The sequence below is a fragment of the Coenobita brevimanus genome, chromosome 53, assembly GCF_032717465.1.
Source record: "Coenobita brevimanus isolate Jiangsu-jjx chromosome 53, ASM3271746v2, whole genome shotgun sequence".
NCBI classification, from domain to species: Eukaryota; Metazoa; Arthropoda; class Malacostraca; order Decapoda; family Coenobitidae; genus Coenobita; species Coenobita brevimanus.
This window is the reverse complement of record NC_137006.1, coordinates 40,611,741-40,639,240: the sequence shown is the minus strand read 5'-3', so window position 1 is coordinate 40,639,240 and position 27,500 is coordinate 40,611,741. Positions and strand designations below refer to the sequence as shown.

Below are 27,500 nucleotides of genomic sequence, written 5' to 3'. Positions count from 1 at the left end.
GCACTACTGGAGTGGGGGCAGATTCAGCCTGCAATGTCCACTAGGATTAGTTTTTAGAGGGACATGGGGCTACTACTACTGCTACTACTACTAGTACCACCACTACTACTACTACTACTACTACTAACAATAATAATAATAATTAGAATACTACTACTACTAACAATAATAATAATAATTAGAACTCTGTACTGTCCTACAGACAGTCACTAGTCTACACCTACTGTTTCTTACAATGACCTTGACCCCATTGGGGAAATTTAGAATTTTTTTCTATCAGCAATGGCCCATACCAGGACACATAACCTGGGTAATTCAGATTCCTTGTGCAGGTCCCATGGAAATCTCCAGTAGACACGACCATTTTATCTCGTTCACAACACAATATTGATACGACACTTTCTGACATGCTCTTCCACTGTGCATAAAGGATTTGGATATTTTTTTAGTCAGCAATGGCCCATACCAGAACACATAACCTGGGCCCTTCAGATTCCTCGCACAGTCTCCGGTTTTCCTGGAATCGTCGCAAAACTTTGAATGCGGAATAATAATATGAGCAAAAACAATAGTTTCCACTTATGTTATAGGTGGAAACCAATAATACTACCACCACATCTATACTACTGCTACTACTACTACTGCTACTACTACTACTACCACCACCATTACCACCACCTAAAAGATCAGCACTAAACCCCTCCTCATTTATAAACCCTCTAGATCATAGTGGACGTGCAGGACTTCTTGCATGGCGGTGAAGTGACAGTGAAGACGGTGAACGAGAACGAAGTAGTGATCGAGGGTCGCATTGAGAAGCAGGAGGGCAACAAGAAGTCCATCAAGAAGTTCTGCAAGAGGTTTATTTTGGAGGAAGACATTCAGGTGGACCAGGTGACCTCCGTAGTGTCATCTGATGGAGTCCTCACCATAACCGCGCCCAGGAAGGTAAGAGAGAGAGAGAGAGAGAGAGAGAGAGAGAGAGAGAGAGAGAGAGAGAGAGAGAGAGAGAGACAGAGAGAGACAAACAGACACAGGACAGATGGACAAGGAGACAGAGAGACAGATGGACAAAGAGACAGAGACAAAGAGGACAGATGGACTAAGAGACTGAGACAAAGACAAAGAGGACAGATGGACTAAGAGACAGAGAGACAAAGACAAAGAGGACAGATGGACTAAGAGACAGAGAGACAAAGAGACAGAAGAACAGATGGTAAAAGAGACATAGAGACAAGGACAGAGACAGATGGACAGAGAGACAGAGAGACAGATGGACAAAAGGACTGAGAGACTGATTGGAGATGCTGGAGAGAGAGAGAGAGAGAGAGAGAGAGAGAGAGAGAGAGAGAGAGAGAGAGAGAGAGAGAGAGAGAGAGAGAGAGAGAGAGAGAGAGAGAGGAAAGACAAATCCTAGCATTAATTTCCTTTGTACACCATGAACTACAATAACCACTGATGAATGACCACAATCATCATTTTTTCATAATAATAGTAGAATCAGGCCTACTTCTCACATTATTGGCCAGGGTTCCAGTTTTATAACGTATGCCTGAAATGTATTGTGTATGGGAAATTTTTAATTATATCCATATCCTTTATTCTGTGGAGATTTACTATACCTTCATGCTATAGATAATCTGGCCTTTTTTTTTTTTCAATGTTCTCTTTATTATTTAGTCAGTTTCATGTATATACTCGTATTTTTATTTTACAGTTTTCCCCAACCCTTTAGTTAACATTTATGATAGGTAATGAACTTGCAGAAATGTTTTATCATGTTACCCCTTCTATATAAATAGTGTAAATCAATTACACCCATCCACTAGCTGGAACATCTGTCAATTTCCATGCATTCCACGTGTCCATACCACTTAAGTACACACCCTTTAGCAAAACATACTCCAGTGCACTTTGCATATTTGTTCAATTGTCCACCCATCTTTCCAAAAAGCTCTACATGTACGCCTCTAATAATTCATATCTACTGTTCTAAATCGTGACATCCGTCCTTGTTTTGTCTTCGTCTCACTCCCGTCTCGTTCGTCAGAGTTGGCGTCAAAACATTGGGACGTATTCTCGTTGGCCTAGAAGATTTCATAAAGCCTCGGTCTGAGCGATTTATTGTGCATATGAGAGAGTTTTATATAATCTTTTATGCTGCACCATTATATTAACATCTAAAGAGCACGGTAAATTGACGAAAAAGAGGTACTACAAAAAATGCTATGCCAGCGAAAATATTTGTTGTTGTTACTCAGGAACCTATACATTTCTTTACTCACAGTCCTGTTCTTACTCACATCTCTCAGTGTGGTGCCTGTCAATTTGTTAACTCTCCCCCTCTGGATCCTCAATCCTCTCTCCTCTTCAATCCTACTCTCCTTAAGAAACACACTCCCCGAATATTTAAACTCCCACGTACACTTCTTTGTTGAGCCAGTTAGCCTTAAATAACACCTTTTTTTTTTTTTTTATGCAGAAATATGCCTTAACGTTATTCTTCATATTCAGTCATAAATTTCGTCGCTCGCACACGCTTGCAAATGCACTAATCAATCTCTTTTAACTTTTCTTCCGCCTTGCCAAGCAGTACCGCGCCGTTCGCCAGCAGGTGAGTAGTTAATACCCACTTTTCTGCATCATGTTTCAGGCTCGACCTTTTGCACGTTGCTTTCCCCTTGATATCCGTAATTGTACTGTCCATATATACAATGGACAGCCAAGTAGACGTCTTGCATCTCTGTTTCACCCCCATTTTTCTCCTGTTTCAAGCTAGACTCTTTGCATGTGGTCTTTCGTTTAATATTTCTATTTATATCACACACACACACACACACACACACACACACACACACACACACACACACACACACACACACACACACACACACACACACACACACACACGCAAGAAACAGCCAACGAGATGTCACCTATCCATTTTCAAACCTATTTTTCTCCTACCTATATCAGACTAGACCCCCGATTAATGCCCCCTCCCCCCATTGCATTTTACCATGCCCTCTTTGCCATTTGTTTTCCTTTTGATCTCCCTAGTGAACAGCAAGGAAACGTCACACATCCTTGTTTCAGACCTGCAGTTAGCTCGACATCGTCACTGAGCTGTTCATCCTTTCTTACTCATTATAAGCTCTCAGTAATAGCGGCGTCACACTGGACCAAAAGTGGCTAACATGCGAGCAGCTTTTGTGAGTCGAAACGGCTAGCAAATTCGAGTTGCCGTCACACACGTGTGTTTTTGCGAGCCGAAACGACTAACAATGTCGTCTGCATTGGCGCCTCATGGCCATTTGTAAACAAACCACTACAATGCACCCACTCCCTTTTCCTCAGTTTCTGCAACTGCCTTACGTACTTCAGCAACTGCAGAGCCACAAGGCAGTCTACTAGAGTTTTCCTTGCTGCATTATCCATATCGAATATTGGTCACATTCTGATTTCCGCTTGTAATTAGGAAGCAAAACTGACAGCCTCCGTGGCTGGCCACCCTAGTCTCCGAATATTCATTTCTTGTCACAAGAAAAAAATAGAAATGACCAAAAACCACAATAATTAAATTGTATTTACTTAACAGTTTTAGTTTAAGTTTTCACCTGTGAATAACAGAAATTTTTTTTCACCAGTTACAAAATTAATATAGGCTCATATGAGTTCTAATCCCACCAAGCTGTGAGCGAAAGTTGTTATCCGTTTCGCCTCACAAGCAAAATCTCGCTCACCGTGGGTCAGTTTGGCTAGCAGCTCGCCAAACTGGCTCGCATGTTAGCCACTTTTGTCACAGTGTGATGGTGCCTTAACGCTCTCAGTATCCCGTTAGCATCTTCCACAGTGCATGCTTGTCTTCCATGATTGTTGCATAAAAATTCCTTGTCCTTCCTAAATCACCCAACCATTTTTGTTAAGGAAAAGAAAAGACCCATATGTCCTCTTCCCTTCGTTAAATCGCCCTAAACTTATCTCTTTGTCATATGTCACCTTTTCAACATCAGTTTTGACATGTGCGCGTCCTACTACACTTTGCAAATTAATATCCGATATCTCACACTCCTTTCTAACACCATTTCTCTCGTCCAGTTGGGGACAAAAATTCGCCTAATATTTTCACCTCTCTCACTTCTTATTTCCTCTGCTGGCTGATATTTCTAAGCTAAGAGAGGTTTGGTGTGTTACTTTGTTTATGTATCATACAGATGACACTGCACTCGCTAACAACCCACCATTTTGATACTGACTCTAATCTATTCATATTCTTTCTCATTCAGGACAGACTTGATGTTATTAGCAGGGGTGATTTTATGTTCTTTTTTTTTATGACATGTTGGTTTTATGACGTAATCACTTCTGCTGCTTAACCTAAGATTATATTATGTATCTTTATTTGGGTTTACTGCTTCTCTCACGCATTCGTTCTGCCATGCTGAGTCTTTTGTTCCCTTTGCCCACACCTCCTCACTTACACTTAATCATCTCCCTACTAAAAACACCCACTTAAGAGAGAATATCAAAGAACGACAAGGAACGAGATTGAAGAATGGCTGGTGGAGTTCATGAGAGAAGGCTGATTGGATCAGAGAAAAGGGGTAAGGTGATGGGAAAGTTTGGAGGCATTTTGGTCAAGGTCGCCCAGGATGACTCTGGAACTACATATGTCGCGATAACGATAAACAGACCAAGTAAGAGAGGGTATTCTTTCATTTATACCGTTTTGATGTAAATTTTATCGTTCCGCCTTTTTGCTGCAAGGTTATGTTAGGTAATGTGCCATATATTATCTCCCAGTAATTGTTATCCTCACCCGAGTCTATAGATGGGAAAAGCGTTCAAGATTTAACGGCCATGCCACGTTGAGTACACCGCTTCCCATCCGATCAGCGAAGTTAAGCAACGTTGGGTCTGGTTAGTACTTGGATGGGTGACCGCCTGGGAACACCAGATGCTGTTGGCATCCCTACGTCAAGTGGGGTTGGTGGAGGATTAGTGCCCCTCCCTGTAAAACAATTAACTCTAAGCTCTTGGCCACCCCATTTGGGATACATGGCGTCTGGCAATGGATGGGATGGATGGATCTCCTCAAATATAAAAGTAAATACAGAAATAAGGGTAAAATTGATTAAACTTCTACGAAAATCCAACCGTCTTAGATCTCGGATATATCAGGATATGGAAAGTTTGACTTCAACCTAACGACCTATGATTTCAGTGACAGACTATTCAGACCCAAATTGACCCGCAGTTATGACTGGTTCCTCCTTATTCATGACTAGTTAAATGTGTAGTTCCACGTAAAAAAACAAAAAAACATAAAGTATGGAAAAAGAGTTCCATCGAACCATTTGTGAGAAATCCATGAGGGGCGAAGAGCAAGGACGGACAAACTCGATTTTTGAATACCGGTAAACCAAGTTCATGACTGGACAGGGTGTACACAAACTAAAAGGTTCTATTCTAAAATGAAACAGTTAAGAAAAGGCTTTCTGCACATTTGCAATTTTTATTCTCTGTGAAAGAAACCACCGAAGTGTTTTTGCAGTGCAGTGAAAGGTATTAGCATTTCTTATAGTACGTGCTAATAGCTATTAAATCAGTCATTTATGGCAGTAAAGCTCACCTACAGAAAGCGTGTCCATCAGTTACACTGACGCCACAAGATAAACAACGGTGCAATGAGTGGTTTATAAAAGCCAGTTCCACAGGTGAGTGGGGCATTTGTAACTGATGAGCAACAGTTTTTATTGACTTATGCCCCCATCACACCAGAAACGGTCTGCAGTCGGTCCATGAAGTCTGCAATCGGTCCTTAGGACCGACTGTGGACCGAGCAAATTGGCGAAATCTCTCCACTGCTACGTAAGAGGTTCATCCATGATGTGTCCGTGACCGGTTCAAACTCTGTCCTTTAGGTCCGTACGTGGTCAAAGCAGCCGCCCGTGATTGGTCTGCGACTCGCTTACTGGTCTGAGCTTGGTCCGACTGGTCCGTGACCGGTTCAAACTTGCTCGCACTTGGCTTGCGGTCGGTCCGAACCGGTCCTGCCCGTTCTATAAAAAGCCTGCAGGACAGCGGCAGGTGTTGAGTCGCATGTCAGCTGCACTGAGTGCCACATCATGCTGCCAAGAGCCACCAAGAAGGGCTGGGGCAAGGGTCGTGGTGCTGCCACATCATCTTCGCCACCCCCGCAGCCATGTTCCGACTCATCATCCAACGTGGAGGCAGAATCGGTAGAAGTAAGGGCTTCAGACAGTGGTGCAGAGAGGCCAGGCCACAGCAACCAGTGATGATGATGACGGTGCAAGTGTAGCCAGAGTCGTCAGCAAATCAAAGAAAATTAAAGTTGTTTCTGACCTCTCCATGGAACAAGAAGAGTCGATGATAGAATGGCTCCAGGAAAATCCTGTCATATACAATAAAAGATGGCACGGTACAAAGACACAGCAAAGAAGGAGTTGTTATGGGCAGAGAAGGCCGCTGAACTTGGGAAGCCCATGGCGGTTTTGAAGACATGGTACAACAGCCTCCGCAGCCGATATGGGAGACTGATTGCGAACAACTTGCAGACCTTACACTGACCAACCATGGAATTGGAAGACCAACTACGGACCTATCACGGACTGACCGTGTCCTGAATAGGCTACATCAAGGACCGAATGTTGACCAATCGGACCTATCAGGACGAAGTACGGACCAACTGCATGCCGAGTGCGAGCGACTTGCTGCAGTGACCAGTCCACAATCGGTCCTTGCGGTCCGTGCCTCGTAAGAGGTCAGTCCTTAGTAGGTCCTGTCTGTCAGCAACCAGTCAATGCTAGGTTCGCAATCGGTCCTTTGATCAACTCGTCCTCGCTATGCAAATTTTGAGCATGTCCAAAACGTGCTGAGTGGCTTCTGGTCCTTGCGGATCACACTCGGTCCATTGCAGCCCTCAGTGGGTGCAAAGTCAGTCCGACCAAGACCACGACCAGTCCATGCCAATTTTCGTGGACCGACTGCAGACCGGCTCTGGTGTGATGCTGGCTTTACAAACACACATCAGACACATGCTTCATTGTGCATGAATGAGCTTCACCTTTCTTCCTCAAAGTACTTGTTTCCTTAAATTCTATAATATCAAGCATATATCTGAAGTAATGAGTGTAGTTTGCAATGCGATATAAATTTTCCTTAGACCCATGCAACTGATTTATTTTAGTAAGCCACGCCCTATTCTGCAGTATCTCTTGTGGAGTTATTGTCATTGATTTACACGTCCGCCTTGGAAAAACATGACTCCAACAGTTGACACAGTATGAAATGAACAAATGTCCATTTAAAAATAAATAAATAGATTTTATTTGATTGCATAAATACTTTGATAACTTCTATCACCTAATACAGATAAATGATACATTCTCTTCACAACTTTATATGAGAATGAAACTCTTCAGACAGTTTGAGTACACCCTGTATTACCATGGCAAGCTTAATTAAAATCTATTCAATAGTGAAGGAGTTAGACAGAAGAGGCAACAGACGTCAGGTATGAACCCGTCCATGTCAGTACCTACATACTTCGTTCACATGGTTGATGGTTACCTTTAACACTTCAGCCGTCACAGCCTCAGGTGAGCAACGTAAGCGAGACGGTGAACATCGAGAAGACAACCACGACTCAGCAGCAGACTTCCACCATCACCTCGGACCAACAGGAGGTCCAGGACACCAGGGTCCAGGTCCAGGACACACAGGAGGTCCAGCAGGGGGTGTGTTGGGTTGTTATTGTTGTCGTAGTTGTTGGCTGCATCAGCTGCTGAGGGTCGCTTTTAATAATTAGGAGGGAAAGAGAGATGTTATTGGTATGACAGAAGTAGACTGGAGTTGTTGCTGAAGCCCTTGGTATGTATCTCTTCCTCTCTGGAACGTAGTAGGATGGATAATAGACGCTGTAGTAAACCCTCTCGCTCCAGAAATACAGCTGATTGTATATCGTGGTTGTGTTGTTCCCCTGACCTCAGTACCTCGTGGTTGGGATAAAGAGATAAGAAACACTATACAGGGGTTCAGTGGTACAGCAGGTACAGGGAGCATGAGTATATGAGTATGTTTGCAAGGGCTGGGTTGAATCTTCCCGTTGGCAAGTGAATATGATGGTTTGAACATGGCCGTATAACAGTGCCTGGCTGATGCATGCTTCAGGGTGCAAGTATCAACACTGCAGCTGCATATGTCTAACTATCTATTTGTATACAATCCATCACCACAGGTGGACCAGCAGCAGACCGTGACCACAAGGCAGGTGAAGAGCGTCACCGACACCACCACCACTGACGGCAAAAAACTGCCGATCGCTAAGAAGGGCGGCTTCTTTGATGACGACTTCTTTGAGGACGCCCGCCAGGAGTACACAAAAGCAATTAAGCAGGTGCTGGAGAAGTGCAACATCACCACAACGACCCAGACGGAGGACCTCAACAAGTACAGGAACCTTCGCCAGCAGGACCTGAAGGAGGAGACCCAGGCCGTCACTGAGTGTGACAAGGAGGATGTTCACAAGGTCAGTGATAAACATTATTATTGTTCACTTGGTATATTGGCATAAGCGTAACTTCTTCAGGGTATGTTCTTGCACTGGTGACTGTTGTTAATGTTGCTGTGGACAGATCATAGTGGACGTGCAGGACTTTTTGAATGGCGGCGAAGTGACAGTGAAGACGGTGAACGAGAACGAAGTGGTGGTTGAGGGTCGCATTGAGAAGCAAGAGGGCAACAAGAAGTCCATCAAGAAGTTCTGCAAGAGGTTCATCCTGGAGGAAGACATTCAGGTAGACCAGGTGACCTCCGTAGTATCATCTGATGGAGTCCTCACCATCACCGCGCCCAGGAAGGTGAGCACCCGAGATAGTGTATTAATTATGATGTACCACTGAGGTCAGATAATAACATGTCTACCATTTATTTACCTCTGAGCTCCAGGGGCTGTATTCATGAACTTCCTTGAGACTAAATTGTGCATAAGATTAATTAATTATATATTTATTTTCACTCATACATCTACCATACATTTTTTGACAAATCTAAAGTGAATGTTTATGTGAAAACTACGAGGTAAAAAAATCCTGGTAACTAACTGCTATGAAGACTTGTTTATCTGAGAAATTGACCAAGATCACCAGATTTTTTTTTTTTTTTTTGTACCAGGAAGAAGTAAATCAATTCTCTGTGTGAGTTGTATTCCTTTTGACTTGGAAGATTTTGTAATATCTCTTCCTTACCGATTTACCTTGCATATTTCTCCATGAGTATCTTCGAGTATGCAACAAAAAGTACGTCCACATTAGAAACATATCTGAGAAACATACAGTTGAATATCAAGGATGAATATGCAACCATTGAGAAGGTGCTTCGACGTCTGCGATGCCAGCAAGAATTGATTTTTTTTTCTCTCTCCTGTATTTTCTCATAGCAGTTAAAGTTCGGAATAGCCTGAGAAAATGGACAAGCTTATATCACCAGATAACATTAATTTGTATTCTTGTCACTTACCGTAGAATATTTGCCATCGTAGATCTTGTAACTTCTTGCTTTTTCCTTGGGTTCTGCATTTTCTTCATTTTTTTTTTTTTTTTACCCGATCACTACAGTGACATCCCAGACGATTTAATTTGATTTTAGGAAAACCTTTTTATACTGCAGGGAACAGTGAAGGATATATTAAACCTGTGCAGTTCGAAAAATCTAAAGCTGAATAATATCGTGTAGAGATAGTAAGGTTATTTTTAAAAAGTGTCATCGTAGTGAACTGGTTAAAATATTGATGCTGCCTCAGTAATCACCTCCTCACTTTGGTGCTGATTTTCATAATCAAGCATGGCACTTAAGGCACTGATATAAGTACAACCCCGCAAAAAATTATCGCAGCACCCTAGTACACTGGTTTCTGGAACACAGGATGAAGTGTTAAACACGCATGGTCAGTCATGTAAGTACTGTAAACCTTTCTTTCTACCAGATAACTGTACTCGTATGTAAGCAATGTAAGTTTCGTATATGAAGCACCCAAAGCATAACATTCCGGTGATACTCGGGCCCCGAGCAGTTGACGCAAAGTATCACTCTGTATGCCTCCGCTAAGCCTTGCCACCGACTTGCCATACAACCTGCATGGCAGGGTTCATGTGGGTTGAAATGAAACTAAAGATAAACTTAGTCAACCGCCATGTGACCTTGACCTATGACCCCTTGACCTTGCTGACCTAATCAGTTCACTGTCTCTCTATACTGTGTCACTGACAAAATATTGGTCAAAATCCGTTGAGGGGTTCAGGAGATATCTCGCCCACATCCATATTACCTTGACCTTGCTGACCTAATCAGTTCATGGTCCCTTCATACTGTATCACTGACAAAAGTTTGGTGGAAATCCGTCTTTGGGTTCAGGAGATATCACGCCCACATCCTTATGATCTTGACCTCGCTGACCTAATGAGTTCATCAACCCTTCATATTGTATCACTGACAAAAGTTTGGTCGAAATCCGTCGATAAGTTCAGGCGATATCGCGTCCCCAGTAGTGTTATGGACGCACGGGCCTTCACACTCACGTACGCACGCACGGAAAGACCAATTGCTTAATGCCTGCTCCACTACAGGTGGGCAGAGGCATAATAACGAAAAGTTGTTGTGGCGTCAAGCAGGTACTGAGTCCAACGTCCCAGTGCCAGAGGCATGGGTGATATGTGACTGAGATAAGAAAATAAAGTGACTTCATCAGTGACACTAATACCCCTTTGTTGAAGTAGGTAGAGCAATGGCTATAATACTGTTATAATGTCATTAGTTTTATCAGATTAAGTAATATTAACGTCTGGATACTGACGGCTCATACATGGTGTTTTCTTTCCTTCGATTGCATTGGATTGCAGCTATAAACAATTCCATATGATCTAAAGGGTATTGGCATATATTATGTTTGTAAAAAATTAGTCCACTGAAACGTGTCTATGCCACTTCACATTCTTCCATGTTCCAAATGAGTCGAATCCAAAACTGTTTACCTCTTGTGCGTTTGATCATTTTAACTGCGATTAGGCCTACTTCAGAATGGCTTGGATATATTCCCAGCCTTTTGAAATGATAATGCTAACCAAAATAAGTATTGCTTATAAACTATGTAAGTAATGATGTCGGCAGTACAGCGTTGTCCATATGTAACGCTCCTCTTACACACCTCGGTCAATTTTGTGTGTGTTGCGGCGGCGGCTCAGTCAACTTCGTCAGTGTCTACCCTGCATTAGTTATTTTCTGCTCCCATTTGCCACACCTGCGTCCTCACCCTGAACACATACGATACCGCCAGATGAGATGCTAGTGGAGTGCTATTTACGGATCACCTTATATAACACTTATCACTATCGCAGATCATTCTTTAAGCGGTATGGGTGATATGGTCAGGCCTTCAGGGCTACCAACCCCACACAGTTTCATTTACTGTACGCCCCTCTCTCCTCTCTCTCTCTCTCTCTCTCTCTTGCGTATTCTCACTACTATCCGATCCCAGTGTTATGATAACTTTTTGAGGGACTGTACTCGTACTTTATTGCTGCTTTATATGAAAACACTTTTATGGAGGTGAAATTTATATATATTGATGGTTTTCTTAATTTCATGCTTCCTCTTTCTTTGCTTAGCGATCCTGACACCGCATCTTTAGTTGGGAATAAGGGTTGGTATGATGATGATGAGGTGGAGGAGGTGGGGAAGATAAAGATGATGATGATGATGATGATGATAATGATGATGGAGGAGGAGGAGGAGGAGGAGGACGATGATGATGATGATGATGAGGAGGAGGACGATGATGATGATGAGGAGGAGGAGGAGGACGACGACGACGATGATAATGATGATGACGATGATGAGGATGATGGTGATGATGATAATGGTGATGTTTAAGGCATATGTTTTCACCTTTAAGCTCAATATTTCCTGTAAGACAAGAACATTTTCCAGCCTCTCATAACACGCCAGATATGGAGGGCAATATTCAGTTTTTATCCTGACAGTAGATTTCATTTTGCAACATAAAACTGAAATTGTGATACAGTCATATAACACAGAATATTACCCACGTTTGACTCAAGAACACTCCAGTCACACCTTTCAATACACCTGTCACACCTTTCAATACACCTGTCACACCTTTCAATACATCTGTCACACCTCTAAGAGCACCTGTCACTTTATTTATCCTACTTCCTCATCGCTCTACCATCCTTGATAAAAACACTTCCCAGATATTTAAATTCCCTCACACACTTCATTGCCGAACCAGTCAGCTTTACATAACACTATTTATTTGTTTACTCATTTATTTATTTATTTATTTTTAATGTGTAAAGAACCAGCGAAATGCCTCACATATCGTAGCTCTCCACTTTCACTTATAAATACCATTGCTCGCACACGCTTGCAAATGCACTAATCAATCTTTGCAACTCTCCTTCCGCCTTGCCATGCAGTACCGCCCCGTCCGCCACAAGGTGAGTAATTAAGGTCCAATTTACTGTATCGTGTTACAAGTGGGACCCTTTGTACGTTGTGTTCCTCCTGATCTCCCTAAGTGTACCATCCTTATGTGCAGTTAGCAGCTAAGGAGACGTCACGCATCCCTTTTTCAGCCTTCGTTTTGTCCCCCCAGTTTCAAGCTGGAACTCTCTTTTGTGCCCACTTTTATGTTTCATGCTTGACCTTTTGCACGTCGTCTTCCCAACGATCTTAGTAAGACCATCCATCCTGTTTCAGGCTTACCTTTCTGCCTCCTGTTCCATAATAATAATAATAATAATAATAATAATCTGGCCTTTTGTTTCTCAAAAGCGCCAGTTCTTCCTTTTGGGAATTCACTAGCGCTCGTTATTTTTACAATTACAAGAATTGTGACATTTCCTGTATATAATACAAGCTACATCATATATACATGAAAGTGGCAAAAATTAAACCCTATAATCATCTGTCATAATACCTCTCTCCAGATCGTAGCATTTTGAAAAAAGAAAGGCTTTCAGCTGTCTCTTAAAGGATTCAACAGTAGAGAGTTGTCTTATGGACAATGGCAATCTGTTATATAATCTAGGGGCTCTATATGCAAAAGAACGATCAGAGAAAGATGACTGGTGAATGGCTCCTGGCTCATCAAGACGCAAGGAATCATCTTCACTGCGTAACATCACACCCGGGCGTGTCGATGGGAGTTTTAACAATTCAGCAAGATACTTCGGTTCACCAAACTTAAGAACCTTGAATGTAATAAGACACAGTTTAAATTCAATTCTAGCCTTTACTGGTAACCAATGCAACTCAATCAGAAACGGGGTAGTTGAGGTTCTCGGGGGGAGACCAAAGATAAGCCGTGCCGCCCTGTTCAACACAGACTGAACTTTTGTTAGTATATTATTTGGAAGACCAACCCACAGTGAATTACAATAATCAACACGAGACAAGACCACTGCATGGACCAATGTTAAGAGGCACTGTCTATTCAGGAATCTTCTCACAGAGTACAGATTTCTGATATGCAAGTTACACCCTCTTACAACCTGATTAATGTGTTCTTTGTAATTTAACTTAGAATTAAAATAAACACCTAAATTTCGAACAGAACTGACTGGATGCAGCTGTGACACGCCAATGTTCAAAGCCAGGGCATTGTCAGTGTCATCACCCCTTCTGTTTCCTCTGATGATGATCTCAGTTTTACCATCATTCAGCTTAAGTTTCCTCTTAGCCATCCAAATCTTAATATCAGACATTAGAGATTCAAACTTTATCTTAGTATCGTTGATATCTGACATCTTAACATAGAGCTGGGTGTCATCAGCATAAAAATGATAGGACACATCATGAGCATCAAGTAAAGACGATAAACTACTTGTGTAGATAGTAAATAGAATTGGACCCAAAACTGATCCTTGAGGGACTCCAAATAGAAGAGGAGCAGAATCAGAGCTAGCGTAATCAACAACCACTCTCTGAGATCTGTCCGACAGATACGACAAGGAGCAAAAGGGCACTATCACGAACGCCATAAAAATACAGATCATCCAACAATAGTTTATGATCTACTGTATCAAAAGCTGCAGACAGATCCAAAAGAACTAGGAGAGGACATCCCACTACAAGTGTTTGCCACCAAGTCGCTCTGAATCCTTATTAGTGCAGTTTCAGTCGAATGGTATTTTCTGTATGCTGACTGAACAACAGGAACAACTCTGTTGTGTTCCAGTAGTGGTAAGAGTTGGTCAAGTATGGCCCACTCAATAATCTTGGATAAAAAAGACAGGTTAGAGACAGGACGATAATTTGTCATGCTCTCGACATCAAGGCCAGGTTTCTTAATTAGGGGCCTAAGCAAAGCACGTTTCTCAGACCACACAAAATTACTTTCTAAGAAGCATCTATTTATTATGTTGCAGATAAAGTCTGCAGCATGCTCATACACATCAGGCAGTTGTGACATGTTACATGGATCGAGTGAGCAAAATGTTTTATTAAGTTCTCTGATGTAACATTTGACTTTGTTTACATCCAGTGGATGAAATGTTGAAAGCAAATGATCCCCGGTGCACTTTGGCTGGAAGTCAACTGAGTACACTTCACTAGGAGAACTGCTGTCTAAATCACTTCTTATGCGAGATATCTTACTTGTAAAAAATGAAGCAAAATCAGAAGCCAATTGGGCATCAGATAAAGAAGTTGGTTTAACAATTACATTCCTCCGACCAACCAAATTGTTCACAACTGCAGACAATTTTTTTTGATCACCACCACATGAATCAACTTTATTTTGATAATACCTAGCCTTTTGGGCTTTTACAGTGTGAACGACTGCTCTTCTCGCAAAAACATAACGCAAACGAGTCACTTCGGTCCGCTGCAAGCGCCACTCACGTTCTGCCCTTCTACGTTGTCTACGCAAAGAATTAATGGATGGACCATACCACGGAGAATTATCACGTACAGTGATTGTTTTTTACTACCTCAGGACAATAATGGTCAAAAATTGACCTGAGCTCGTTGTTGTAAATATCAACCAATTCACCAGAAGAAAGACTTGAAGAATCGATGGAGTTTAAACGTTGATCAATTTCAAAACACATCAACTGGCAGTCAACATTGTTGTAATTTCTGAACCTGATGACCTTTTTATATGAAGGGGATTTTGGGACATCAAAACTAAGAGTGATCAGAGCATGATCAGAGATGAGGGGGTCAAATGAGTCAACCTCCACATCTGATACGCGCCTGCAACCAACAGGGGACAAGATCAAGTCAAGGACATGTCCTGAGACATGAGTTGGATTACTCACATGATTGAAAAAATTGTTCTGGGTGATCAACTCAAGGAATTCTGAAGAAAATGGTTTTGACTCTGGACTGTCAACCCAATAATTGAAATCACCACAAACAAGAAGTCCTCCAGGTTTAGAGAAAACCCTTCAAGAAACTGCCCAAACTCCTCCATAAAACCTCGATCTCTGCCCGGATGACCTGGTCGATAGACAATTGCAATTCTAATGGTATTCTGATGGAAATTTATTGATACTTCCATAAATTCAAATGATGATGGGGTCAGGTCTGAGTCAATGAGAGAAACGTTTGCAAGTGCTGCAGAGTAGATGAGTGCTACGCCTCCTCCTGGATAGTCAGCAGCAGGCCTGGGAATACTAATAATAGAATGTGTCTTAGGCAAGGCATTACGAATAATATCGATATCAGACTCATACAACCAGGTTTCAGTCAAGCACAATATGTCAAGCTCGTGCTGATTTAGGGTTTCATTAATATAGTCTATCTTATTACGGATGGAACGAATATTTAAAAGACCCATCCTTAACTGGTTCAAGAGGGACGTAGTCAGTTTTTTGAATGGTCAAAATTGGTGTTTTCAATCAATCTATTCCTATGAGAAATCATAATTGGACATTCTCTACTTGAAGCAAAATGGGCAACCACCTGTGACTTTGAATTAGCATCTTGATGTCTTAAAGAGGAGCAGTTGATGCATTTGGGAGAATTTCTGTTACTACAGTCCTTAGATTTATGGGCTCCAGCACAAAAGACACATTTAGGTTCATCACTTTTCCTAGAACATCTCTCAAATGTATGACCAAAGCCTTGGCAGTGATGACACTGTGTAACCCAGAATCTATCGAAAGCGCGGCATCTTGTAAGATCCACATAGATGTAATTGCCCTGTTCTACAATGGAGGATCTCACCTCTGGCGACATCTTCAAGACAGCAGTTTTGGTGTCATTCCTTGTCCTTGTGAAGAGAAGGTTGAGGGTACAACCTCGATCAACGAGCATCTTAATTTTATTGTTTTTTCTCAGAATATTTGGGATGATGTCAGAGTCATCCAAGGAAGAGGAAAGGCCTGTCACGGTCATTTTAGGCAGAATTTTCTTTGGCTCTGATATGCAAAAAGTGCCCTCAGAGCCAAAATGATCAGTCAGCACCCCAGTTGCTTCCCCCTTGGCCTCAGCTGATGGAAACTTCATTACCAGCCCACCAGCCTTGGTCTTAAGGCAGCTGTCAACCGGTACCGAGTTAAGTACGCCTCTGATGTCTTCTGGTCCCATCTGATTTGTCAGGGCACCAGCGCCACTCTCTGGTTTCACAATCAGTACATGCTGACTATGAATGGCTTTTTTTTGGCCATGAGCACTGATCTCAATCACGCCCCCAGGCAGATCCTTCCCCCCCCCCACGAGAGACCCACGAACAGCATCCGCAAATGACTTGGCCTGATCTTGTGTGACCGCCATAGGTGATGAGACCTTGGTCTCTAGTGCCTCCAGTCTATTTGATACGTCTCTGATTGCTTGAAAGATTGGCCCAATAACTTTATCTTCATACTCCTTCTTGGTACTACTTCCTCCACCAGCCAAGACCTCGTCTGCTGGTGCAACACACTGGCTACACAGCCAGCGAAAGCCAGCTGGTGGCTCCTCTTCATGAATGAATAGTCGCCTGCATCCAAATTTTCACAAGCTATATGAATCCACTCGCTGCAGTAGGCGCACTTCAGTGCTTGTGCACTTTTTGCTACAGACCTACTGCAGAGAGGGCACTGGTGTTGTTTACTCATGATGAGGGAGAGCAAAAAAAACAAAATGACAACAACAGCAAAACGTATATACAATACTACCCGGGAAAAACCCGGGTAGCGCCGCCCCCGTTTGTGTCACCCTAATTTAGGAGGAAAAAAGAAAACCGAAGGAAAAAAAGCACAAAAAACAGAAATGGAAAAAAAAAAAACAGGGTGTCTGCGAGGTCACCACGAGCAGGTGGGGTACGACTTGACTACCCTTCTAGGAAAGGTAACCCAAACCGAGGTGCCGCAGAAGTGCTGAGATGGTACTGAAAACTTTTCCCAATTTCGAGCTTTACAGCAGCAACAAATACGTCACTTAGGCAAGACCTCATTGGTTACGATACTGCCACTGCGCAGTGTTCTTCCTATTGTTTTAGGTCAGACCTTTGCCCGCTTTCTCTCCCTTACAATGCATACACGCAATGAAAAGCCAGGGAGACGTCACATATCCTTGTTTTAGGTCCACTTTTCTCTCCTTGGTTTCATGGTAGAGCCCTTGTTAAGTCCCAGTTTCACCTCTAATGTTTCAAGCTAGTCCTTTCTCATATTGTCTTCCCAGTGACCTACCTGACTACCTGACCATTCCGTGCACAGTCATGGAGACGTAGCACATCCCTACTTCAAGCCTACATTTCTCCTGTCTAAAAGTCCTCTTAATACCAACTTTTCTCTCCTATTTCAGGCTAGAACCTTTGCCCATTATATTGGCTCTAACCTCCCTAACTGTTTCATCCTTATACACCATGCACAGCCAAAAAAACGTCACGCATTCCTGTTTGAAACCCACAGGCCTATCGAATTTCTCACTGAAGTACCCATGCGTGCTTACTCCCGCTTATGTTCTTCATAATGCCCTCATTCTGTACATTCTAAGCAGCTTCCACAGTGCATGAATAAACCCTTTCGACCCCTCCAGTCCGATGACGTATTTTTCATTTTATTCATCTACCTCCTGATGATTTAAGTCAACGTGAGAAAGATCTCGTACTGACGGGTTAATGAAGGCTATATTAACCTCTCTAGTTCGAAAACCCTCTTCTAAAGTTGAACGAAATCTGAAGGCAACAAGAATGAAATTTAAAGTCATTGGAGTGAAGTGGTTATATCCGTGAATGATGCATACAGCTTTTTGGTTTTCTCTATGCAACTTTTTATTTTTTTATTTTTTTTTAAAGAAAGTCTCACGCACATTCCCTTTTCCCTTCATTAACAATTTCTGTTCGCGCTGACCCATTTTTTTTTTTCATTCTTTCCTTTTTTCTTTGTTGATCTTTCTGGTTTTCTCTATAGATTTTTTAGCTTCTTTGTGAAGGAAGTAAGTCTTATCCACACTCACATGTCTCCATTAGTCTGTTTTTTCTTCGTTAGCTTATCCACTGTATGTGAAATCTTTACCTCCCAATGAACTGCAATTCTGATACGTACTTTTCCTTCCACCCTGAGCAGAATAATTTTGTAATGTGTCCGACTCTTGGTATTTTTACTGGGTCATCTGCTGATACTTTTCTTACTTAGTTACTTTCCCGTTCCTGTTTCTAAATCCCTCCCACCTCATGTAAATTGACAAGAGAGTTAGGCTGATGATGATGATGATGTTGATGATATTTGTTCTTTTTCAGTTTCGAAAAACACTGTTTAAGTAACGTATAAGAGAATATTGATGCTCAGTATGTAGGAATAATTGGTAAGGAAGGGGTGGTAGTTAGCCTTCTTAGTACCTGGACCTTACCTCGCAACCATCACCTTCCAGCCGACTCAGCAGCAGGTGAGCAACGTGAGTCAGGTGAACATTGAGAAGACAACCAAGACTCAGCAGCAGACTTCCACCATCACGGGCAAGCAGGAGGTCCAGGACACCAAGGTTCAGGTCAAGGAGGTCAAGGACACAAAGGCCGTCCCACAGGGAGTTGAGAAAGACGAAAATGTGTCCAGCACCACCACCAAGACTGTCAAGACTGTCACCATCATCAAAAAGGGAGGCTTCTTCGACGACGCCTGCTTTGAGGATACCCGCGAAGACTACCAGAAGGCGGTGAAGCAGGTGCTGCAGAAGTCCAACATCAACACCACCTCCCAAACCGAGGACCTCAACACCTACAGGAAACTTCGCCAAACTGACCTGCGGGAGGACAATCAAGCCGTGACGGAGTGCGACAAAGATGACGTTCACAAGGTTAGTAGCCTCATTTTATGTTACGGTGATTTTGATAGGGTAAATTTGTGACTCTTTGAATGTGGTACCATGATGAAATTTGTTTTGTGTTGTGTAGCCAAACTTGTCATGCAATTGCCATCTCTGTTGTAGATAAACTATACCCATATATTTATAATGCGTTTATTGATTATTTTTGTTCCTTTATTTTATTCGGAGGTCAGAGGATTAATGCGTACCTTGCCTAAAACCCGGACAGATCATAGTAGACGTTCAGGACTTCATCAATGGTGGGGAAGTTACGGTGAAGACGGTGAATGAAAACGAGGTGGTGATCGAGGGTCGCATTGAGAAGCAGGAGGGCAACAAGAAGTCCATCAAGAAGTTCTGCAAGAGGTTCATCCTGGAAGAAGACATTATCATAGAGACCATCACCTCGGTTGTGTCCTCTGATGGCATCTTGACCGTCACAGCCCGGAGGAAGGTAAGGCATTTAGCTTCAGTACAATGAGGTCTGTTATATTTATACTTGCTACCACCAAGCGATCATATTTTGTTAAGAAGAGGCCTTTCGAACTTCTAATTTGATTAGAATCGTCAGGCGGTAACAAGAATGTTTTTCATAGAATACATTCTATCGAAGTTTGACCTGTACATTTAGCCGTACATAGTTGTCTAGGTCACTTTTCCATACCATAAAATTCTGACCTGTACACATACGTTTACATAATTGCCTAGGTCAGTTTTCCATATCACAGAACCTGTACATCAACGGTATAGCCAGACCTCCACAAATAAGAAGTCAGGGTGGGACCAAGCCCTATTCAAGTGGAGCCCATTGCTGCACAGTGTACACATATTACCTAATCCAAAACTTTAAATGGGGGCGGCAGTGGAGGTGCTAAGGGTCTTACTAGGGGGTTTGAGCCCGCTAGGCCTGCCATGGCTATGCCATTAACAGGAGGCTTCGTAGCACTTTCTCTATCTATCTATTGCAAGACGCCATAATCCCGTAACGGGTGGCCATTTGACTTTGAGTTATCTGTTTCACGGGGAGGGGCATTAACCCTCCACCAACCCACGTGTTGACACGTAGGGAGCACGTATGGTTTGGTTATATGGTTACAACCCAGCGTTGTAAATGGTTTCTTGGCTTACAGGAAACCATTTGGCTTGTCACTCAATGTAAAGCCACCTGTAAAGGAAAGAAAAACACTAAGAAGTGACAGGAAAGATGGGAGAAGTAGGAAGAGAGGAGGGCAGGCACAAGAAAAGAATGATAAAGGCTACGGAAGAAGTATGCAGCACTACATCAAGTGAGTGGATGATGGTCGCCACCACCTGTAAAGGAAAGAAAAGCAATTAGAAGTGACAGGAAAGATGGGAGAAATGGGAAGAGAGGAGGGCAGGCACAGAAAAAGAATGATAAAGGCTAAGGAAGAAGTAGGCAGCACTACATCAAGTGAGTGGATGATGGTCGCCACCACCTACCACAAAGCACTTTCCCCACAGCGATTAATCCTGCATATTACACCTTATCATTTTCTGGTATGCTGTTCATATCTTTGTAACCCCTTCAGTTTGGTGACGTGTTTTACTGAAGTATTCTTGGTGCCTCCAAACGATTTTTATCAAGCCTTGGAAGACCGCTTGAAGTTAAGAGGTGAATGAATACTGTATCTAACCAAGCCCATTCAAGAAATTTCTTATCAGTCAAAATTGTCGGAAGGAAGCAAGTCTAAAATAGGAAGTACGTCACCTGACTGGAGTTTTAATATTGACACAAAGCCAGTAACATACAATAGGATTGAGGTGTAATGGTCAGAATAAATCGCGAAGGAAGAGGTGTTAAGGAATCTCCAAAGCCTTTAGAATACAACAACAACGTCCCAAGACAATGTCGAAATTGGGGTGAAGGAGAGAGCAGCTAGTTTTTCCTTAGGTTCTTTTGGCGCTGCTTGGAGGTGCTTCGGGACTCTATTCTGGTCAGCCCTGTAGAGTTTCTAGTCCCCCGCTATATAATTTTATATGCACATTATATCTCAGTATTCTGCTGTATGCTCTTTATATCGTAATGCCGACATTCATTTGCGGAAAAGACCGTTCTGTTTTGATGTCCAGCAGTTATGAAACTCTGCTGGAATAATCTGAAAAGCTCGATGGGCACAGACGATCGCATTACTGGGTTTCGAAAGTCGTTGCTTACTGTTTCGTTATTTGTTGCAGTCAAGCGAACCAATATTTATGTCCACAACTGATTATTGCATAAGTAACGTACAGGAGAATATTAGCCTGAAATATAGAAAAGTTAGTGGTGTTGGAGAGCCTATTAATCTGACTGAAATACACCCCTTGATCTCAGTCTTGACCGTATTATCAAAGCTGATAGTGCAAAGGGGTGGACCAGCCTCACCCACTAGTTGTTTGTTTTTTCTTTTTCTTATGCGACGATTATATAACATGACTAACATTTGGTATTATTGCTGACTACGCTCTGTTATATAGGATACAGGCTAATCACATCAGGCTAGTACACCTATCCCATAAATAACCACCCAAAATCAGGGACAAGTATACACCTTCGCACATTCACTTGTAACAGCTTTTACAGGCACTAGAGTCCTCGTTACGGAAATTTCAGTATAATTTTGTCTTTCAGCCAACAGAGCCGGAGGACGAGGAGGAAGTGACCAAGACTACCAAGACGACCAAGACGACTAAGACGGTCACATCAGCACAGCAGGATGTTAAGGCAGTGAAGGACACCCAGCAGGAGGTTGACCAGCAGAAGAAAGTCACCACCACCACTAAGCAGATCATCAAGAAGGTCACCATCATCAAGCGAGGTGCCTTCTTCGAGGACTCGGTGTTCCAGGAGACTCGCCAGCACTACCAGAACGCCGTCAGGCAGGTTCTGAAGAAGCTCAACATTACCTGCACCGAAAAGGAAGAGATCAACACCTACAGGAGCCTCCGTAAGCGTGAAGTGAGGGAGGAGACTCAGGCCGTCACACAGTGCGACACCCAGGACAATCACTCGGTTAGTTCTAACATTTTTTTCCCTCTGTGTGTGGGCAATTTGTTCTGGATGTGACACTTGGTTTTGTATTGTAATTATAATGATGTTCGCATAGCGGTCAAGCAAATAGGCTGCCTACCATAAAAAAAAAAAAAAATCTTTGGAAGCGATCTCCCTCCAAATTGATTTTCCCTAGCAATATTCTCCCTCATCATAGATGTCTCCTAAATTTGATCCTTTATAACACTATACCCTTACTTATTGTTCATGTTCCCTTGTAGAGTGGAGTGACTTAACTCTGTCTAGTAGCGAAATCAGTTCCTCTGTGGAAAAGCTGCTGATAAAGATTGTTATTGCTCTCAGATCGTAGTGGACGTGCAGGATTTCGCGAACGGAGAGGTGGATGTGAAGACGGTGGATGATAAGGAAGTGGTGATTGAAGGACATATTGAAACCAAGAAGTTCTGCAGGCGCTTCACCCTGCCCGCTGACACACAGAGCGACACCGTCACCGCTAACCAGTCGTCCGATGGCGTCCTCTGCATCAACGTCCGCAGAACCGTAAGACATGTTTGGGTCATTTTGTTATGAACTCTAGGAGGTGTTGGGATTATTATTATTATTATTATTATTATTATTATTATTATTATTATTATTATTATCCTATTTCACCCCATCTTTTTAGTTGGGAATAAGCGTCACAATGATGATGATGATCATGATCATGATGATTAAGGACCATTCGTGTGTGTTTTCAGGTTACCAAGACCACTGTGAAGAAGACCACTGACGTCGCCCAAGCCCAGACCACAGACCAGAAGGCCGTGACACAGAAGAAGGAGACGACCGACGCCCAGCAGACCAAGACCACGACCACCACCACCTCGACCACGACCAGAATCATCAAGATCACTGTCAAGGGACCTTTCTTCAGCGACCCTGCGTTCGCGGAGACCAAGCAGGAGTTCGAATCCTCCATCAAGACCATAACGGAGAAGTTCAGCATCAAGACCACGGAGACAACAGACAGCTTCACCGCCTACAGGGAGTACAGGAAGAAGAACCCCAAGAACGAGAACCAGGCGGTATCTCACATCGACATCGCCCAGTACATGAGGGTGAGTGTTGAGCTGTACCCCTGTGACTCTTTTATTAAGTTCTCTAATTCGCTGGGACTTTTTTTTTTTTTCATTCTAGCTAATCCAGACAGTTTTTCTTTCTTTCTTTCATATTCCCGTCTACTTTCTTTTTTTTCTCTCTTTTTTTTAGCTTTAGACAGACCATTTGTAATGACGGGATTTGAAAATACATCGACTGCAGTAGGTAACCCTTTTACTACCATAGGCCAGGCTGAAGCTGCAGCAAGAATACAAATAAAAGACCTCGTAGAACTGGGGGGGATAAAGTTAATTGAATTTCTCGAATGGCCTGGACACACCGAGGCATTTTATACAGGCCAGCACTAGACAACTTCATTCCACTGAGAAGGAACCGAAGAGTCAGGGGAATAAATGGTTAACATTTTCATTTACGGCAGGACTGTTATTTATGACTTTCTCCCATTCGGTCATGTACAAAGCCACGGTGGCATTCCTAGAAACCTTTACGAGTTGAATTATTACCATTATAAAGCCTTTTTTATGCTTGAGAGGGAAAATAAGGATAAAAAGAAAATGTGAAAATGTGGAGTGCATTTGTGGGATGAAAACTTCAACAGTTTCTGTGCACCCGAAAGTGTTAACTCTATAACGTCGGATCAGGTAATGTTTCCTAGAGTTTTCATTCTCATACCGAATGTCCTGCCTTCCTATTGCTGTTTCTACACAAGCACCAAACACAGATGGTATACTGCCGTTTCTGTTTCCGTAAAGAGGTACTTCTACTTGAGCTGGACATTTAATTCAAGCTGACAATATTTTGCGAGTCTGACGAAGGGAACTATGCCAACAGATCGTGATGGACGTGTGCGACTTCATGGCAACGGTTCAGGTGAAGCTGGTGGATGGGAAGGAGATCGTGGTGGACGGCAAGGGCAACAGGGAACAGGGCGGCCAGGTGGTGTCCTTCAGCTTCCTGCGTCGGTTCATGCTGTACGAGGACAGTGACTTTGAGGGAATCACCGCCGTCATGTCCGCTGAGGGCATCCTGGTCATTAACATCCCTAGGAAGCAGTAGACGGAGCACTCTTACGTGGTTTCTCCCAGCAACTTGGATTTTCATTTGATCGAAGATGTTATTTTGTCTCTAATTTTCTGATTCTCCCAGCAACTTGGATCTTCATTTTACTGGAGATATTTTTTGCGTCTGTTCATCTGTAACCTGGATTTTCAATTTGATGGAGATTTTATTTTTTGCCTCCGTAACTTAGGTTTTTATTTTACTGGAAAATTGTCTTTCTTCTTCTCCGTAACTTGGATTTTTATTTTATTGGAGATGCAGTTTTGTCTCCGTTCTTCCATAACTTGGATTTTCATTTTACTGGAGATGTGATTTTGCCTCCGTAACCTGGATTTTCACTTTACTGGAAATACTGTTATGCCTCCGTTCTTTTGTTTCTCCCAGTGACTTGGATTTTCATTTGACTGGAGATGTAACTTTGCCTTCTTCCGTTTCTGTGTATCCAGTTAGGCTGTGTTAGTTCCAAACGGCGGTGTTCTTAAAACTAAGAGAACGGTTTAGGCAAGCCCTCAGCTTCTCAGTCATTTGTGAAAACGATATTGACAAAGCATGCCTTTTTTCTGACTTTCCCACTCTATAAATTGGCAGGCAAGGAACAGAATTTAACTCTCTCGGTGTTTTCGCTCACGTTTTTCTTGTATTTCTTCCTGTCAGATGTTCTATGATCTTGAAACGAATATGAAACCTGCTTATTTTTATACTGAAAATTTAAATATGAAGCGTGTTCATACTGTGTGTTTTTGCGTCTGTCAGTACAGCACACTAAAGTTTTTGTCGGGTCATGTAAGGAGGATGGAACGTTAGGGGAGGAGACCTAATGTATTTTGGTCGTGGGAAGTAAGACCGCCAAGCGCTTTAATAATCACATGGCAATTGAACCCTGAAATAATACGTACATTTGTTCCATAAATGACCGTCAGAAAATGGAGGTTTGCCTGCGCCTTCACGATCTCTTTTTAGAAGAATACGAATGCTTAGACTGTGATGGCCACTACGAAATTTGTGTGAGTAATAATTAAACCCATGAATACTTATAGCACGGCATTCTCATAACAGTATTTGTCATTACACTTAACACATTATGATAGGCTGTCAAACATATCTACATATACCCATACTTTTATTTTATACGGCAGTGCAGTCAAGGTCAGCTATTCTATTACCCTGTCGGAAACTAGTGATCCAACTAAGCTGTGTAGTTATAATCAAGCTGGTTGGAATCTTGTTTTATTAGCTTGACTCACCGAACGTGTAAAGGGATTGTTGACCATGATTTTGCTGCTGTTATTATTAGTAGTATTCCGCTCTTCTGCGTATACGGCTTTACACACACACACACACACACACACACACACACACACACACACACACACATTTTTTTTTTTATAACATCAAAAGATATCTGAAGTGGTGATGATGCAATAAAGGTGATCAAGCAAACAGTGGTGAAGTTTTTGTGGCACAGGATAGAGCAAGGAAGGTGGTGGGTTGTTAGTAGTATACTAGGCGACGTAGCATCTTTACTTGGCGATTTGTTTTGTAAGTTACTCCTTGATATTCTCTTGTGTGCTATTTAAATCGTTTTGCTGTCGACCTAGTTTACATAAATAGCATACAGGAGGATATGGAGGTGTAATATGCAGAATAAAAATCCAGTGAAGAGGAGCTACATAGTCTCCCCCGCCACTTACGGTACAACACTATTTTTTTTACCTTGGTTTCTTTTGGTATTTGTGAGTGAAAGTGATTACGACACTGACAAATACAGGGCAAACTAATGCTTGCTTTGTGTCGCATGCTTTATGATATATCTCTGTTAAAACTGTTTCCCCCTCTGCACCGTCTCTGTGTCAGGTGTTGTAACTGTTGTGTCATCCGTGTGTCATATTCCTGTCTGTTTAGGCGGATTTCTGACACCTGACTCACGCTTCGGTGATATAGTTCTGATGATGCTGTTTCCCTCTCTGCACCTTTTCTGTGTCAAGTGTTGCAACTGTTCTGTGTCATCCGTGTGTCATATTCTCCATTTGGGCGGCTTTCTGACATCTCACTCACATGCACTCTCCCGTTCGGTGTCTCTTTGTCCACGTGTCAGGTGTTGTAACTGTTCTGTGTCATTCCTGTGTCATATTTTTGTCTGTTTAGGCGGATTTCTGACACCACACTCACGTAAAGTTTCCTGGTCAGTGTTTCATTCTCCATTCTGTCTACACCTGTGTTTCTTGACGTCCTCTCCTTACTAACACCTCCTCTTGAGCAATTCGTTTTGTTCATTTGACCTTAATATTTTCTTGGAAGCGAATTATATCATTTGGTGACGATAGTTTCCATAAATAACATGCAAGAGAGTACTGATGCTCCATGTGCAGAAATCCAGAGAGAGAGAGAGAGAGAGAGAGAGAGAGAGAGAGAGAGAGAGAGAGAGAGAGAGAGAGAGAGAGAATGCTAGTCTCCTTCCTGACGACAGTACAGGCCTTGTTTTGTATGTATGTATTTATTTGTTTTCTTTATATCTTTATGCATTTATTGGTTTAGAATCCTCTGATACTAATTTAATGACTTCCTGTTTTTCGTATTTAACCCGTTCAATCCACTGGTGTCTTTTATTTATCTATTTATTTATTCATTTACTGGTTATTCTTTTCTACTTGCAAAAATCTCGTACTGAAAGGATTAATGAAGCCTGTATTTGAAGCCATCAGTTCGAAAAATCTATAGAAAGACAAGAAAAAAAATCGTTTGAAGACAGCAAGAACGAAATATAGAAGGGGCCATGAGAGAGAAATTGTTAATAGTTTAGGTATAGCAATTCTAGGCGACGACTTAATAGATTCTTGTACATAGAACGTAGTCTCTCTCTCTCTCTCTCTCTCTCTCACACACACACACACACACACACACACACACACACACACACACACACCACGTCACCCCAGAACAACTATACAATAGACTAATGACTTGCCACACCATACTGACCCATATATGAAACCTTACTTAT

The 27,500-nt window shown here is 42.4% G+C and overlaps 1 protein-coding gene and 1 non-coding gene across 6 annotated transcripts in view; both read left to right on the top strand.

The window, feature by feature from the left end:
* Positions 1–25,883, top strand: part of LOC145400752 (uncharacterized) — a 55,060-nt gene extending 29,177 nt beyond the window's left edge. For 2 of the 5 annotated variants that reach the window (XM_080273186.1, XM_080273188.1), the window contains 10 exons: positions 724–948; positions 7,608–7,760; positions 8,261–8,551; positions 8,658–8,882; positions 18,901–19,323; positions 19,562–19,786; positions 21,962–22,342; positions 22,685–22,882; positions 23,080–23,439; positions 24,272–25,883. In XM_080273186.1, coding sequence (XP_080129312.1) covers positions 724–948; positions 7,608–7,760; positions 8,261–8,551; positions 8,658–8,882; positions 18,901–19,323; positions 19,562–19,786; positions 21,962–22,342; positions 22,685–22,882; positions 23,080–23,439; positions 24,272–24,496 — 2,706 coding nt within the window. In that variant the 3' untranslated portion in view covers positions 24,497–25,883. Of the gene's footprint in view, positions 1–723; positions 949–2,593; positions 2,615–7,607; positions 7,761–8,260; positions 8,552–8,657; positions 8,883–18,900; positions 19,324–19,561; positions 19,787–21,961; positions 22,343–22,684; positions 22,883–23,079; positions 23,440–24,271 lie in introns of all 5 variants that reach the window. The other 3 variants (XM_080273187.1, XM_080273189.1, XM_080273190.1) reach the window with 3 other exon arrangements.
* LOC145400865 (5S ribosomal RNA) lies at positions 4,851–4,969 on the top strand. Its single transcript, XR_013897492.1, has one exon. It is a non-coding gene; the product is annotated as a 5S ribosomal RNA (ribosomal RNA).
* Positions 25,884–27,500: the final 1,617 nt, after the last annotated feature.